Here is a 17,977-nt window from a genome sequence, read left to right as displayed (position 1 = left end):
TGGATATTAATCTTGTTCAGCAATTTGATGCAAATGCCTAAATACAAAAAGTTGTTTAGTAAGTACTACACAGGAAGGAAAAGTCTTAATACTTTAGATAGCTTCCTGAAAATCAGAAAAACTAGTAGCATTTGATTGCACCTTCAAATTTTTACAAGCAAAACATTCTCAAGCAATGCCGTCATACATAATCTACAACTGTAATCCAAATTTCACATTTTATGCACACTGTATATAAATACACATCACAAAGGTGCAATTAGAATTAAACACAGAATATGTACAGAATGAACAAAGGTTAGGTTTAGACAAAAAAGGTATTGTAATCTTTTGAAAAATAACTTGATTAGATATTATTTTATCCTCTTACACTAGTTTACATTTTTACAAATTTTAATTAAACATACTAGATTGAGGTGCTAAGAATGTTTGCACTATCTACATTTAAAGTTACTGCACTATAATTTTATAAATCCAAATTTTAAAAGGAAAATGCTTAATGAATAACGGAATCTTTTTTGGATTACTTAATTTCTATTGCCTATATCTTGCATGTTCATATGAACATATATACACACTTAATACATACAACTATAGATTCCTTGTAGGAAATGTAATAATCATATACTACTAATTACTGAGGATTAAGGTACCTAGCAAAATGCCTGAATTCCAACATGGTTTTTTCGCAACATAAAATCCAGAGTCCTATTGTAACAGGCTCTTAAATTCATAAAGCTTTTGAATTCTGAATTACTGAAAATGATTTAGGTTATCTTAGTAATTATATGAAAACACTCATACCTTTAGCTAACCAAATCACTGGCTAAAAATAATGCCATAATAAGCTTCCCTTATAAAAAGAAATCCCACTACAATTTTGAAAGCTTTGTTAGGAGGCCCCTTTCAGTAAATCAAGTAAGAGTCATAGATTGGTTTGAAACCTCTTAGTTCAAAAGTCTATAAAAAGAACTGTTTGTATAGATGAAAAATCCTTCTCTAAATTCATCTCTTAGGGCTTCAATATTCTTTATTTCTCCATCCAAGCCAAATTTGTTAACTGGTAATTATGTAAGGTTCTATTTTGTCACTACATAATCATAATGTTTACTTCTATTCATATGCACCGCTCATTTTAATAGTACCCCTTAATCACTGACAATTTATTATTTCAGATACATACTGCCTCCTTGAAAGAAAATGGAAACATCCCAGAGCATTTCTTAGTCACTCCTTATTATAGAAACAAATTGTCTGTCCTTGGAGAATTACTTTCTGTCTGTTAACACTTAATATGTTTTTTAAAAAAACAAAATAACTTTTTAAAAGTGTGCCTACGGAGTACTTCCCCTTCTGACAATTCCCAAAGTGACAACAGGATATATTCCAGAATCCACCCTAAAAAGTTGGTTTTTTTAAAAAAGATAGTGCTTTTCTAAAGACAAAATGTCATTTGAATATGTTTCATAAGACTTTGTTTATGTAGACATTCTATCTGCTTATATTCTAGATCTAGTACCAAAGAATGACTGGGTAATACCAGTGCTTCTTTGGCTTTTTCTACTGGAACAAAGTCATACAACGCCATACATTATAAATTATATAATAGTAATTTATAAATGTTCTTTGTCAATAGAATCAGAAGGACAGAACATCTAGTTCTTAAGAAACCCAAGCACATTAAAAATCTATATAATACAATAAAGAAAAATTCAATTTAGATGGGGCATAATCAGATTTAACTAAGATTTAAAATGTAATTTCCTCGTTTAAAATTTCTCCTCTTTCAATATTATAATGTCAGGTCTCACAAGACTGAATTAACAATACAATAATTGTTAAACTATCTTCCAGAAAATCAAGTGTCCCTGCACCTTCAATTTTCTGTACAGTTCGATTTATCAGTCTTTTGTGCAAGAGTTAGCAATTCATGGCACAAGGGTCACTTTTTGCTTTTCCTGCAGAGTTGATGACGCTCATCAAACATCGCCCGAATTCCTCAAGTATCATCCGTTCAGCTGCTGCCTTTGATTTCCCCTTCTTGTCTGCCTGCTCTGCCTGGGCAAGAAGGCAATTACACGTGGCTTCAGCTACTTCCTTAGTGACAAACGTAAATGGCAATCTGAAATGATTTTTAAGAAAGAGAGATGATGATGGTGTTGAATAACAGCAAAAGTGGCTGACATTCTTTCACCCAGAAATCTGTCGACATTTTCACGATTCAGCAAGCACACTGAACATCACAGTTTGTGCGATGAACAAAAGCACATCCCAGAGAACTTTTAAAAAGTTAGACCTGGTTTTATTATTGAACATATTTTAAAAATATAACGTTTTACGTAAAATACATATAACCTAGACAAGGTTACCTGGTTAACTGAAACGTAACTCTACATGTTGACTGGATACTGCTATAACAAAAGTCCTCCTGATTCATGTATGTAAGCTCTGAGTGCAGTTTTTGTTTTATTTACTGTTGTTTCTGCACTGCCTAGAACAGTGCCTGACACAGAGACACTCCATGAATATTTGCTGAATGAATGAATAATATTGGAAATTGAAAGCACTATCTCGTGGACAACATGGAAAATAAAGCACTCTCCCATAGTCCCATATAATGTTTGTAAAAAACAAAAAAAGCACACCAAAATTTTGCATTATTCCATGATATCAAAAACGAAACAACAGGGACACCAGATGCTGTTCTGTACATGGAGTTTCATTCATAAAGACCTGAACTATTGAGTATTAAAGCAGAGGAATCCATCCCGAGGCTAGCTATATGTAGCCAAGTTGTAAAGGCTAAGAGACAAAATCGGGTAACCTAATCTAACCAGTAACTCAACAACCTGTAAGTAAGCAGTCACTGATAGAAGGAAACTTCAAAACAAAATGAATGAAGTCTGGGACTTCCCTGGTGGCGCAGTGGTTAAGAACCTGCCTGCCAATGCAGGGGATAAGGGTTCGATCCCTGGTCCGGGAAGATCCCACATGCCGCGGAGCAACTAAGCCCAAGAGCCACAACTACTGAAGCCCGCGTGCCTAGAGCCCGTGCTCTGCAACAAAGAGAAGCCACTGCAATGAGAAGCCCGCAACGCAACGAAGAGTAGCCCCCGCTCGCCGCAACTAGAGAAAGCCCATGCGCAGCAACGAAGACCCAACGCAGCCAAAAATAAATAAATAAATAAATCTAAAAACAACAACAAAATGAATGAAGTCTGAACTTAAGGCCCACTATGACAAGATAGGGTGACAGGATTTAGGCTGCTATACATTTGTATAGAAATCTTTATAAAAAGCGTTTAAAATTAGAAAATATTATAATATTAAAATATTACAATAAAATTGAATAAGTAATAGTGTATAACAGTAGCACTCATTATATAGTATTTGGAAACTATAGGAAAGAAAATGGAAAAAAAAAAATTCAAATTTTTGCCACTCAAAGACAAAAGCTTGTTAATACGCTACTAGGACTGTTTTAATACAGTTTTTTTATACTTAGTTTTGATAACAGTGCATAATTTTGTGTTCTTTCACACTTCATAATAACAGATATCTTCCCAAGTTGAAAAATTAATTGTAAATATTTTAGTGTAGCAATATCTTTAATCTCCTCATAGAGATCAGACTTAATAATCTAAGGTTTACTGAAAGCAGATGACCAGAAAGGACCCCTTGTGATACCCCTCATTAAGGTGTCTGCCCATTTCCACTTCATTCAGTCAAGAACTTTTTGCTGATTATACTCCAGTTACAAGAGTTCTTTAGAACTAATATCTGAAATATTTTGTACAAAAGCCTTACTTTCATAAGTTTTATAAGTTGGATCTTATTTCAACTTCGGCATTTTAAATGAAATACCATTTTCAAGGCTCATTCCATTTAATAATTCCTCAGATTAACCTCTAACAAACTCTCTAATACAAATTCAAGTCAGCATACTATGTTGCATTGAGCCCTGCCAAGCTGTGCTTTACTCTGCACAGCCACGTGAAAAGGGTGATGTGAAGGATAAGAAAACGGAGGTAAGGCTCAGAGAGGTGAAGTGCTTGTCAAAGTCACAAATTACAACAGAGCACAGACAGGATTTAAACTCAGGTCGGCCTGACTGTAAAGCTCCAGCTTTCCTACTCCAGAGCTCAGCAGTCTAGGGAAATAAGGATGATAATATTTCCTTGTTATTTTCCTTGTTATTGCTGTACAATAACACAGTGTGTGATAGGCTCTCCAACAGGGTGGGGAAAGTGCCACAAGGGCACGGGAAGGTAAGAATGTGAAAAAATATGAATAACAACACAACCAATAAGAGGTATAAAAATTTTGGTTTTCTTCAGGGTTTGTCAAATTATGTAGTTAACAATGCTTGGTGTCAGTCTATTTATCTCTTGTAAAAATAAAATACAGTGTGTGTGTGTGTGAAAAAAAAAAAAATTATGTAGTTACCTCATCTTAGTAGGGAGAAATCCAATTAAATTAAGCACAGTGACCTAATACACTACCGTGCATTTTAGAACTGTACAATATATCTGACAGTGATTTTTCTGTTACTTTTAAATTCCTTTACAAGTAATTAAAGATAGAAAATGCAAAAGTCAGGTGTGCAACAACCAAAAGTATGAGCCCAATTTTGCCCAAAAAAAGAAACTTCACCAAAAATGAATATATCATACTATAAAAAGATATTCAAATATTGACTTACTTTCCTCCTCCGCTATTCAAAGCTGGTGTTGGCCTAGTAAGCAAGTCCGAAATCTGAGAGGATAACTTAGTCTTTGCTGCTGTTTGTTGCTGTACCCTTACTTCGGCTGCATCTGCCAAGTGCATCAATGTCTTTCTTTCTGGGCTTTCTTCAAAATTCTTACAGCCAATACATTTGCATATTGAGGAACACATTATTTTTGCCTAAAAGATTTACAAAAGAAAAGCTTCCAAATCAAAACCAAAAGACATTACTATAGTAGACTCCACGATCAAGTCAATAGGTAACAGAGTTAGCTGGTCAACTGACATAGATAAAATGGAAACATCTCTTGCTGACAAACACCAAAGGGGCCAGCTATGCATGTGCATAGGTCCAGCATTCTTGGCCACTCTGAAAGTGGCTATACTATGTTTGTTTGAGGCCTTCCACGCCAATTTTCCCCCACTATAGATTTTCCTACTGATATGAATAACATACGTTCTTTTATTAAAAAATGAGTGATACATTACAATATTAAAAAATAAGGGTCATCCAGAATCCAGCCACCTCAATCAAATCACCATTAACATGTTGGTGACCTCCCACTTATGCAAACACACACACAGTATCACATCAAAGGGATTTCACAGACGCTATTTTTATTATGAATACCTCCCCCTCCCTAAATCCCCTGTCCAGAGTCCCCAAACCCTTCAACAGACCATATTAAACCAGTGTGTCCTTTCATGTAAAGATATATAAACTATATATATATTTATGAAAAACACAGCCTTTATGTACATATATTAACTCAACCAATACAGAAGTCTTTCTTTTTTTTTGTTTGTTTTACATAATCATATACCCACTTTTCTGCATCTTCCTTTTCTCACACTACACTTCATGAAATCCCTCCCTCCAAGTCATCTGGCATACGCTGAATTCATCCTGTTTAATGACTGGCTATTAATCCCTGGTATGGATGTGCCACATTTTATTGGGGCATTCACTCCTCTACTGATGGCCATTTATTTTGTTTCCAGTTCTTGAGTTCCACAAACAATGCATAAAAACATTTTTTGGGGGCTTCCCTGGTGGCGCAGTGGTTGAGAATCTGCCTGCTAATGCAGGGGACACGGGTTCGAGCCCTGGTCTGGGAAGATCCCACATGCCGCGGAGCAACTAGGCCCGTGAGCCACAACTACTGAGCCTGCGCGTCTGGAGCCTGTGCTCCGCAACAAGAGAGGCCGCGACAGTGAGAGGCCCGCGCACCGCGATGAAGAGTGGCCCCCCACTTGCCGCAACTAGAGGAAGCCCTCGCACAGAAACGAAGACCCAACACAGCCAAATAAATAAATAAATAAATAAATAAATAAATAATTAAAAACAACAACAACAAAAAAGTGGAGTGCGTTATCATTTAAAAAAAAAAAACAAAAACTTTTTTTGTATGTATTACGCTTTTATTTCTATGAGCTAGGTTTCTAGAATTGGGCTCACTGGTCAAAGGGTACATGTATTTTAATTTTAATAGATGCGGCCAGATTGTTTTTTCAAAAGGCTCTAACACCTCACACCTCATTAGCAATGGATAAAGGAATCCTTTCCCACATTCCCTCCAACAATGTATACTATAGCTCTTTTTAATAAAGTGAGATCTCGTTCTTTAATTTACATTTCCCAGACTCCCAGTAAATTTTAGTATCTTTTGTTGGCTACTTTTTCTTGTGCAAACCCACATCAATTTAAATAAATAAACAAACCTACTGTCCTTCCTCTCTACAGTAAGATAAATGGATCATATTATGAATACACCTACCCTGTTCCTTTCTTACAATACACTAATAAATTCCATTTACCAAAGGAAAAAAAATATGGATATACCTTTTGAGTTAATCGGCTTATTTACTAGGAGCCAGTCTGGGATCCAACTGAAGCAATACTTAATAAGTATCTAATGGTGAAGAGATAAAATTCCTAACCTCTGGGGGAAGAAGACATACTGATAATGGTAATTGGGATTAAGTGTTAAGAATTATAAGAAAGGTTCTAATAATGTCTAATAGGAACTCAGGAGGGAGAAATTAGAAATACAAGTCATCCATTTAGCATTGCTAATTCAACTTCTCTTGTGGCCAAAAAAAAAAAAAAAAAAGAGGGAGGGGGGACAAAAGGTCACAAGAAAAGTCACCATCACTTAAATAATGTGGACAGTCACTCATTCAATCAACAAGCCCTGAAAGGCGTGTGAAAGGGACATGAATGTCTTATCCAGATGCAGACCAACTGGACCAAAAGAGCCAAGTCAATTCAAAAGATGAACAACACAAACCGTCAGACAACATCGTAACTAATTCACAGTGAGCCAACTGGCCACTGCTAGTCAGAGGTCACTGTATTCCAAGTTCCTCCATTGCTTGGTCTTTTAGAACAACATATTAGTTATTAGACATTGTTTATGTCCTGAATGTCAAGGATTTTATCATAATAGATAGAGCAGCTTTCTCTCTTCTAACATATTTCAACCAGTCCACTGCCTTTTCTACTTCTATTAGTTCACAGAATTGTCAACCAGTTCAATTATTTAGTTCATGTATGTCTGAATTTCATATGCTTAGCATGTATTGACTGTTCAATGCCATATGCAAGAAAGGCTTTCTTTGCCCTTCTGACCCAGCTTTATATCAGTTTCCATTTTCTCTTTTTTGTGTGTGGAATTGGTTTTATAGCTTACATGCTTACATATTCATGACAATTTTTGTATGATATGGTCTGTGAACAGAAGCCACCTATTTTGTCAGGTGTGCAAACAAGAGTCAGTCTTTCCCAATGTGGATGAAAAACTGGCTTGTTGGACTCTGCGACACTGTTTAAGAGACTTTCAAAAATAATCTTGATTGTGTGCAATTTTCACTCCTACTGACTTTAGGACTAACAAAATGTTACTTTACTGTACTTCTTGAGAGGAGTATTTGACCTCTGAAATATGTAAATTAAGAATTCACTAAAGAGAGAATACAGTACACAAAGTCTTTACTACGACCCACCTGGTATGGGGGTGGGGCACTGGGCTGCAGGTACACGCTCCTAGAGCCGAGCACGCCTGGCCAAGGGAGAGTGCAGTGCTTGCTGGTATTACTTTACCAGGCCAGGCCTTCGGCCAAAACTAAAATAAGGGTTTCCCTCTGCATATGAAATCTGAACGAATGAAAATATAACAGATGAGAAGAGCCAACCGCCGTAGGAATGACTCAACCCAAAAGATTATCAGTAAAGAGTTTCGGGCGCACCAAGAAACCAACTGTAGTAACCTTGGATTAATCCTGGGCATGACTAGGTTGTTTTATTTAAGCTTTGAAAATAAAAATAACAAACTAAATAGTACTTTGTCTGAAACAAGTGGATCATTTACACGGCATCTATCAAAGCAGAGTTTCAATATACATTTTCCAGAAAAGATGCTGCCTGACCCATAAATAAAAACAGCCAGTTGAGTGGGATGGTTAGATGGTAAAATGGATGCAGTCACCTCACAATAGCCAATAACCTCATCCAGCAATTACGTATTCCTCCTTACCTATTTTTATGCTCACAAGGCAAACCTTCTAACATAATTTAATTTTCCACAGAGCAGTGTTCTTCAACAGGGCACTACTGGCATTTGGAACAAGATAAGACTATACGCTCAGGACTGCACCCTGAAATGCAGGCTATTATCCATATATATTTCCGAAAAGTCTGTAGGGGAGAAACTGGGTAGTAATACCCCTCAGTGGAGAACCACTACTACAGAGTTCCCAGTCCACTTTGATGTTATTTTTATTGAAAATCAATAAACTGGTGCTGTGGTTCGCATACTTTCAGGTGCAATGACCACGAAGTTATGAGCTGGTAACTCTGCTAATGAGACCCCAAGCTGTAATGACAAAACAAAGGTACTGTTCCTCTGAAGCCCTGCTTGGGAGGCGAGAAGGTAGGTCTTCCTCAAATTAGGGCCCTTGGGCTGGCTTTTCAAACTGCAATAGCTAAGTAATTTCCCAGTTTACAAGTAAATTTTTTTGTATGCACTTTCTGAAGTTATTTTCAAAAGATGGTTAGATTATTTTTCCCAACCTCAACTCACCTCATAGCATTCACAGTAGTTTTTAAGACATCCTGATCGTTTGCAATTACATCCTTTGCTGTGACGTCGATCTGATTCTCCCTCCTTTCCTTTCCCTATCTTGGGCTTAAAAGCTTCTGGATTTCTGTCAAGGCATGCCTATCAAAACAGATCAAATATCAAGTGATGTTAAATCACAGGAGATTAAACTTAAATTCTGCAAAGGGAATTAATTTTCTTCATAAGATACTTGAGCTCAACAAAAAAACAGGTGAAATTGTAAACTTTTGCCAGTTAAATGAAATAAGAAATAATAACCTTTATTGCTTTTTGCCTTTCATTTTCATGTTCCAAGTTATTATAACAATTAGTACAATTGCAGTTGTTGCAAAATTCACCATTTGCAAAGCAATCACAGTATCTGGAATATAAAAATCATTGTAAGTCATATAAAAAAGTCATTGTTAAGAGAAACAAAACTAGAAATTATCTTATTTAATAGCATTATATATGCAGTAAAGCATTTTAGGAATGTACTCAGAGCCACCTACTTATAGAGTTAACAACATGTACTGACAAGGCTCAAAGGTAAAGTCACCAGCTCCTAGAATTTTGGTTTAGATACTTAGTTCCAGTAGTAACAGCTGTCAACACAAGAGCTATGTGATTTTTATGCACCCCAAAAGTAAGTTATTCAAAATCACAAAAAGGAAAAACATGGGCTATATTCTATTATATTAGTGGAACCTGCTCACGTGAACTACTGTCATGTTTCTTTGGATTCTAAACCCCCATAAGACCATTGCTTTTTATTTAACTGTTTCATGTCAAATCTCTTCAGTACTAACAAGCAAATTAATCAACAAGTTAAAAAAACCACTCAGAATATCATCTCATTTAAAAGACCAAATATAAAAGTCATAAATAAGATCAGATTTATTAGCAAGGACAGAGATCATGTCTGTCTCACGCAGCTGGATCCCTAACCCCTACTCTAGTGCCTCATCTGTGGTAAAGACTCTAAAATTATTTCTTTCTGAATGAATTAAAGAGTCTTTTTACACTGTCATATGTGTTCATTCACTTGTATGTTTAATTACTTAGACTTATGAAATTGGCCTCTTAAGAATTTTTAGTTAACTCCACTTATTTCTAAAAGCATTTTCAGTTATATCAAATGAGGAAACAGCAGCAAAAAGACTTACAATTTCAAACACAGCGATTTTGTACAATTACAAGGCTTTCTGGGCCGACTGGCAGACTCTGATGGCATTATGCTACACAGACACAAACAAAAAGATATACATTTTAATCAACTAAAGGTTAACTATTTAAACTGAGAAAAGTCTCTAATCTGTAAATTCCTCCTAAAATAAAGCTTTAACAAATGTACCCATCTCTAATAAAAGTTTGTTATGTTATTCCATTTACATTAAGTTGAAAAGCAAGTTGTAACATGAAAAGAAAGGTAGAGAGCCAAGATATGGATAAAAAAAAAGAAAAGGAAGTTATCAATAGTTTCTGAAGGACATTCCACAAAATTTACTCTTTCTTCTAAGAGAACTAAAGTTGAAATCTCCTAAACTCTTTTGGGATTCAATTATAAAAGGTAGTAAGTAGAAAAGGGTGTGTGAAGTTGGAATTTAGGAGGGGAGAGGAGAGGTAGGCTGGTTCCATGTAATTAACTAAAGCACTGCTTCTCAACCAATACTGGAAAGGCAGCAATTGACAGATTAAAAAACAAATAAACAAAAGAAAAAGCAAAGACCTAAATAACAATCTAAAAGCTAGTTAATATCATTTAAAAAGCATATTCAGGAGGAGATAGAGAAAGAGAGAAAAGAGAGAGAAAATAACAAATCACCTGTGCCCGAACTGGTGAATCTGAGTAAAAGATAATTTGGGAGTTCTCTGACTATTCCTGCAACTTTTCTGTTTAAAGTATTTCAAAATAAAAAGTACGGCAGAGGCACACTCACATGGCTTTGAGGGGAAAAAAATTAAATACATGTATTTTGAAATATATATATATATATTTGATGTTGCATTTAACCTGATCCAACAACTTAACTTACATATATTCAAATAGCTCACTCACCCATTGAACGGAAGTCTTGCCTGGGTCTGGATACCAGGTGTTCCGGTAAAGTTAGAGTTGCTTGCTATAGACACATAGGAAGACTGCTGTAGCTACATATAAAGAAAGGTAATTTCAGACCATATTTACAAAAATGGACAATACTCCTAAATATAATGATGGGTAAGAAGCACAAATTCATCTATTAAAATAGGAAAAACAGAACGGAGAATTTCATACAAATATACTCACTACCTCATAGAGCTCTTCTAAAGACCCAAAACTAATACCAGAGTTAAAAACAATGTGGACATTTTAAGGTACTACATGGTATAAATATAAGAAATTCTTTCACAGTGGAATAAGGATATCAGAATTAGGAAATTCCAGATGAATGTCCTGAAAGTACTGTAGTAAAACTTGTATTGGCTAGAAAAATGCAATGTGTCTACTTGTAAATAAAATAAATAAAATGTGATCATTTATCACAAGTTACAGAGAATGAGAAGTTACATACGTAATAATTAAGTTTCTATTTTACACACATTTCTAAACAGAAGAAAAGAGATGCTAATGATAAAAATACTGAACACTAATTTTTTCAATCAGTAGCCACATAACATACTCCAAAGTACACTTCTTTAAAGTACACAGGTTTCTGTCTCTCTTATAATCTTGAGTAGATCAACTCAACAGCTTAGAATGTGGTGCTAATTAATATGCTTGATTCTTACATGAAAAAGAAAACAACTTCTATCTTCTTCCTAGAAAGCAGCACTCCTAACCCAAGCCGGCCAATTGGATAATATGTGCCTTTGATGCCAAAGATACTCAGATCTGGACAGATCACTACCGATATGTCACCTATTTTCCAAGAACAGGTGAGCGGCACCATACTCATCATGTGAGGAGGAGCTTCATTACAGTCACAGCGCTTTCTAAACTCACTGGGACTCCGCTGATTTTAACTCAACGTATTTTCTCTTGTATCTACATGATCTTGCCCTCCTACCAAGCTGTTCTCAGCTCCAAATTGCCTAACTTGTATACTTGACTTGTGCTGTATATTTCTAAATACTAAAGATATATAAAAATAAACTCAGAAGTTTTCATTAACAATTCAAGGTTTTGGAAACAGTCCAAACACTGAGTTAGATGTTTCTGAGTAGTTTTAGAATGTGATAACGCTAGACATCTTCGACCCAATTAACCTTTTTGAAATGCAATGACTTAACTTTTTGCCCATACCTGAGTCACATACTGAGCAGGAAGCACCGCATAGCCTACATTCCCTGTTCCCGGAGCCGGTGCCAGCACAGTGCCTGGCGGCAGGTTCGTGAGGTTTGGCTGGATTTGTGGCAGTGGGGTGGCAGGCATGATAAGCCGCTGCTGTGGCTGGCTGGTGGTGACTATTTGGGAAGTTGGATTGATTGGTTTCGGAACAACCTAAAAAAAAAGGAAGTATGTCAACGACCACGAAAATAAATTTCACAGTTTCTCAATTCAGTATAAACCTCTTAAACTTAGGGGATTAAGAGGTCCTAACTATTACGTATAAATAAGCTACAAGGATATATTGTACAGCACAAGGAATATAGCCAGTCTCTTACAGTAGTTATAAATGGAGTATAAACTTTAAAAATTGTGAATCACTATATTGTACACCTGTAACTTATATAATATTGTCCATCAACTATACTTCAATAAAAATAAATAAATAAATCTCTTAAACGTAAATCTTAACTTTCAATTTTAAAAGTAAATTGTCTGGGGCTTCCCTGGTGGCTCAGTGGTTGAGAATCTGCCTGCCAATGCAGGGGACACGGGTTCGAGCCCTGGTCTGGGAAGATCCCACATGCCGCGGAGCAACTGGGCCCGTGAGCCACAACTACTGAGCCTGAGCGTCTGGAGCCTCTGCTCCGCAACAAGAGAGGCCGCGATAGTGAGAGGCCCGCGCACCGCGATGAAGAGTGGCCCCCACTCGCTGCAACTGGAGAAAGCCCTCGCACAGAAACGAAGACCCAACACAGCCAAAAATAAAAATAATAATAATAATAATAAATAAATAATAAATTAAAAAATTAAAAAAAAAAAAAGTAAATTGTCTGGGAGAGACTGAGAGAAGAAGTGATGTGATACTCACTTGTTTGACAGTCTGCGCTGAGACGAGTGGCACTGACATCCGCACTGGGGTGGTATTAACGACCACTGGCTTTGCTTTGTAAAAAGGAAGGAGGAAAAGGACAGTTTGTATACAGAAAATAGTATTTAAAACATTTAAGATACTTAGTTCCCTCACGATATCCTCATGAGAGAGCTTAAAGAATTCCACTGCTTTCCTATTTGGAGGAATCTTTAATCAAGACAGTTACTTTCAAAATTCTTTAACCCATCTAACTAGGGAACTTATATCTAAGGTAGCTATAGTCTATCCACTTTATGAGAGAACGTCTGTCGTTTAAGATATTCTACTGAAAATACTTGTCTGTATTCAGATGCTTTATATATTCACTACTAAATCCAGTGAGATGAAATGATGCATAAATTAAAAACTGCCATCCAGGAACTTGGGTAACAATGCTGTTCTATACTATTTCTAATTCTGTGTACAATTCATTATTTACAGAGTACTACTAAAAGGCAGCATAGCAGCAAGGTTAAGAATACAGTCTCCTTAATTCAACTATACTTCAATAAAAAATAAATTAAAAAAAAAAAAGAATGTAGTCTCCTAAGTCATAAGACCCTGGGGGTTCAAATCCCAATTCTGCTCCTTTCTAACTACTTAAATTCTCTTTGCCTGTATCTCCAATCTGCTATATAGGGATAGTATCTCCCTTACAGGGTAAGAGAAATAAATATGTTAATTCATGAAAATTTACTACAACAGTGCTCAACAGATAGTAAGCGCTCAATAAATGTTAGTTCCCGTTATTGTTATTGTTCTTGTTGTTATTACAACCATTACTGCTACATAAATGTCACTGTAGACAGTGTTCCAGGGAAACTATAGTACAAGACACCTGCTCAAAGAGATTACGTTCAAGTAGAGCAGATTAGACGAGTACCCAAATAAAATAAATATTGTTAAAAAAAAAAAAGAGAAAGCACTGTGGGAGACCAAAAGGAGACAGAACATACACCTGACTGGCAGGGGCTGGGAACGCGGAAAGCCGCGTAGAGGACAGTGCCTGAGACAGTCCTGACCAATGGTCAGGCTGCAGAGCGGGCACACAGACTGGAGGAGGGCAGTCCACACAGAGGCAGAGCAAGAGAAGTGGAGGCTTGATGCTGGGCACTTCACAAAGTGCTACGGGACAGACGGGTTTGGCTGGAACCTAGGGTTAAAGTAGGCAAGTGCTGGCAAAAAAAAAAAAAGGCAGACTGTGGCTGTTTTGGTGAAGGCCTTGAATGTAAGGGTAGAGATCTGTATAATCTGTATTATTAATTCAGCAGGCAATGAGAAGTTTCTGAGGACTGTGGTGTTGGGAAACATCGTTGGAATGGCACAAAAAGAAACTGTACGCGGCAGCCGTGTGTAAAATAGAACAGAGCTGCAAGAAACAAAGAAAGTTAGAAGAGTACAAAACATGAGAGTCTAATCTGGGGTGATGGCACTGGGAATGGAAAGGAGAGAACAGCTGCAAGAGACAGGGTGGAGGTGAAAGGATGGCAGGAACCGTAGGTACAAGGGAAAAACAATCGGTTATCACGGAGCTTTCAAGTGAATGGGAAAATGACAGCTATTAGAATTACAAATGCAAGGATGAGCTGATCTAAAGGGAAGATGAAACCTGACAGGGAGAAATACAGTGATGAAGTTCAGGGAGGAGGCTGGTACTAGACCTGTATGTCTGGATCAAAAGAAGTACCATTTCTAATACTGCCTACTGCCATTTCCTCAGTCTAAAGGAGGGATTTAAGAAGACAGAAAGGACATCCCTTCGGGTCTTATTTATGCAAAAGGCCTAGAGCCTGCTATGAAAGAGAGAGGTTGAGATAACGGGATCTAAACTGCTGTGAACACTGAATCAAACAAACTGTTCTGAACAATAAAAGAAAAAGAACAGACTTCCTTGGATAGAAAGCCTGTTAACAATGTTAACAAATTTTTTTTTACTTTTGGTGGGGATGGAAGGGTTGATGGCTGAAGACGGGAAGTTGAGAGCCCTGGAAGAACATTAGAGAGAGAGTACTCTGATCTAAAAGGGAGCAGGCCCCTGCAGCAAGGTGACAAACTTTGGAGAAGGGGGAAGGTGGGAAGGGCGGAGACCTCCAGAAGGAGCGTATGATCAGTGGTGGTGATCGCATATCTCTGAATATACTAAAAACTACTAAACTGTACTGTATTTAACAAGGGTGAATTTTATGGTAGATGAGAACTGTATCTCAATAACGTTGCTCTACAAAAAGAGTGTATGACCATGAATTACAGGAGCAGTGCCATCTGATATCCGATTTGAAATTGCTTCCTGTTCTGTTTTGATTATAATAACCACTGTAGCAATACTATAAGGACTTAAAAGGAATTAAAAGCCTGAATTCATGCTTGGGACACTGAAGAGAGGACACCCTACACCACTTGTTCCTTGAAAAGGCGATGATGGTCATTGGTTCATGAGCACACAAGCAGCAATTCTGAGGTAACTGCACAGCTAGAGAAATGTAGGAACTTCCTGGTGGTCTGCGAAATGACAGGGAAGGAGTGTGTGTCCTGCCCTTACTCACATCCCATGGGAGTCTTGGATGATTCTCATAAGGATAAGGACAGGGAAGTGTCCCCACGCATGCACGCACACACACACAGAGCTAGAAAACTTGGGAATTCTGGGTTTACATTAGCTTGGCATATGCATGCTGCGTTTTAACTGAAATCTGGGGAATGAAGAAAACAGAAAACGTAGTGGTCAGAAAAAAGAACATTATAAAATATACATGGGAAGGGGGTCATACTTATATAACTACGTCAACAGTCTGGATTTCTCCTCCTCAACTTTTTTTTTTTAAACTGGGGCATAGTTGCTTCCTCCTCAACTTTTGAGCATGGTCCCACATTACCACTACTGCAGTTTTCATAGATGCTGGCATAATCTTTAATTTTTTTGGTCTTTAATAGCAATTCTGAACAATCCTTTTAGAACAGTCTCCTTTGAAACTTTAGAAACCATACCTGCAAGTGTTTGAGGGTTTTTAATTTCTTAAATTGATTTCCTCCCTAACCAAGATTGTAGATTATATTCTAAAGAGGTTAACCAAGCAATCTTCTGGGTCCTTCTACTGTGCTACCTGCCATCCAGCCAGCAATTAATATGGTGGAACGTTTGAATACTGGTGTTTGTATGGCTTTGATGGGAAAATGTATAAGATGAGCCCAATTCCCTTTGGCATTTAAATAAATCCCTCATAGGGAATTAAGCTTTTAGAAAAACACATCAATACATTTTATGAACTACAGCAACTATTTAGTGTATCTCTAATGAAAATTGTAAATTTGACTCGTTATTCCTAAGAAATAATATATATTACATTTACCCAGATCTTTTATGGGATAGGAGAGCAAGACAAAAAGAGGGAAATATGGGTGGATATGAGGGAAATAGCATGGGTGGTATATGTATGTGAGTAGGTGGTAAGAGGGAATATACAGAGAGAGGTGAAGAAGCCAGAGAGACAGAGGGGAGAACAGAGAGGGAAAGTGAAGGAAAGCAAAAAAGGAAGCAGCAGGGGAGCAGGAGGTGGGTGAGGGATTGCTAGGAGGCAAAGAGAACAGCGAGGTAGAGCGAAGCAGAAAGACAGACATAAGGTTGGAAAAGAAGGAAATGGCAAATACACTGGAATTATGAAATGTCCAACCCATTCCTCCACTCTTCCTGGATCTTCAGCTTCCTCTTCTATTCATACCAAACGCTTATTCTTGATAATGAGTAAATCAGTGCTAACGTTACACTGGAAATGGATACTCAGCATATGTGTATACACACAAACATAAAATATAACCAACTATATCTAATGACTGCTTTATTATCATTATGATATATAAGACAATTGGACTTGTAGCACTTAGTAGCACTTGCTAAGTAATGAGAGAATATACACTTGACTTCCTTAGTCAGCAGTACATGCAAATTTCATTTTTCCTCTCATTGAGAACACTGTAATAGAAGATTTTCTTTCAAAATCAGTTTAAAGAGGAAATAGAAAATATAATTACTTGAGATGTCTAATTTTAATAGAATACACACTAAAATACTGTTTCCCTCATGCACCCTCCATTTTCTCCCATCAGTAATTTAAAATCCAAGTTTTTTCTTCCACTTTCCCTTAGATGAACTAGCTATCAGCAACGGACAGCTCCAACCCTCTGATCCCTTAATAAAACTGAAGGCGCAAACAAACGGTCTTTAATTCATCTATTTACATCCAGCAAACAACAGATCATTCACTTGCCATGTCATTTTGACATTGACAGAATATGCAGTAGTCTTCCAAGGAAAAAAATTAGGCCCCAAATATAAACTGTCCTCATCCTTTCACAGTTTCAATTTTTTAACAAGTAGATAAATATGGAGAAAGGTTATGTGTGTGAGTCTGTGTATGTGTATCAGGTGGCTGCAAGGATTAAACACAAACAAAGTAGGACTACAAACAGGAATACTTTTCAGGAAAAATACCAATGAGTAAAATAACATTTTAACTGACTTTCATTAGCAATTACAGATTCAAAGTAAGTAAAGGATGAAAGCTCATATTTATCATTTATACCTTGCCTACTGGTCATTTCAACTGACCCCCAAACCCTGTGTAGTTTAGACGGCTTTGTAGCTTAGAAAATAAGATAAATAATTTGGTTCCATTTAAACTATCCCACTGGCATAACGGTAGGCTTTTAAACCAGCAATAACATGGCTACCCACAAATTGATGACTAAGTATGATTATCTGGTATTACAGCACACCGTGTATCAGTTTCTAGCAGAACAAAATACTATAGTTATATACAACTGGGATTCTATTTCACTGCCTTCTGCAACAGCTGCTGATTCATACTCAGCTGAAATGCCATACTTAATCAGGATTTCAGCAAGAAAAGGACCAATTTCTATAATAATGTTCAA

The 17,977-nt window shown here is 36.8% G+C and overlaps 1 protein-coding gene across 4 annotated transcripts in view; it reads right to left on the bottom strand.

Moving 5' to 3' along the window:
- Positions 1–307: 307 nt before the first annotated feature.
- The window catches only part of LIN54 (lin-54 DREAM MuvB core complex component), a 68,103-nt gene continuing 50,433 nt past the window's right edge, over positions 308–17,977 (bottom strand). For 2 of the 4 annotated variants that reach the window (XM_068542763.1, XM_068542762.1), the window contains exons 6-13: positions 13,007–13,080; positions 12,112–12,309; positions 10,885–10,976; positions 9,992–10,063; positions 9,105–9,207; positions 8,808–8,945; positions 4,703–4,905; positions 308–2,122 (exon numbers count right to left, since the gene is read on the bottom strand). In XM_068542763.1, the coding sequence (XP_068398864.1) occupies positions 1,921–2,122; positions 4,703–4,905; positions 8,808–8,945; positions 9,105–9,207; positions 9,992–10,063; positions 10,885–10,976; positions 12,112–12,309; positions 13,007–13,080 (1,082 nt within the window). In that variant the 3' untranslated portion in view covers positions 308–1,920. The remainder of the gene's footprint in view (positions 2,123–4,702; positions 4,906–8,807; positions 8,946–9,104; positions 9,208–9,991; positions 10,064–10,884; positions 10,977–12,111; positions 12,310–13,006; positions 13,081–17,977) is intronic. The other 2 variants (XM_068542765.1, XM_068542764.1) reach the window with 2 other exon arrangements.

This window comes from Eschrichtius robustus, chromosome 4 (genome assembly GCF_028021215.1).
Source record: "Eschrichtius robustus isolate mEscRob2 chromosome 4, mEscRob2.pri, whole genome shotgun sequence".
Lineage (NCBI taxonomy): Eukaryota > Metazoa > Chordata > Mammalia > Artiodactyla > Eschrichtiidae > Eschrichtius > Eschrichtius robustus.
Note: the sequence above shows the minus strand (reverse complement) of the source record. Positions and strands in the feature narration are given on the sequence as shown.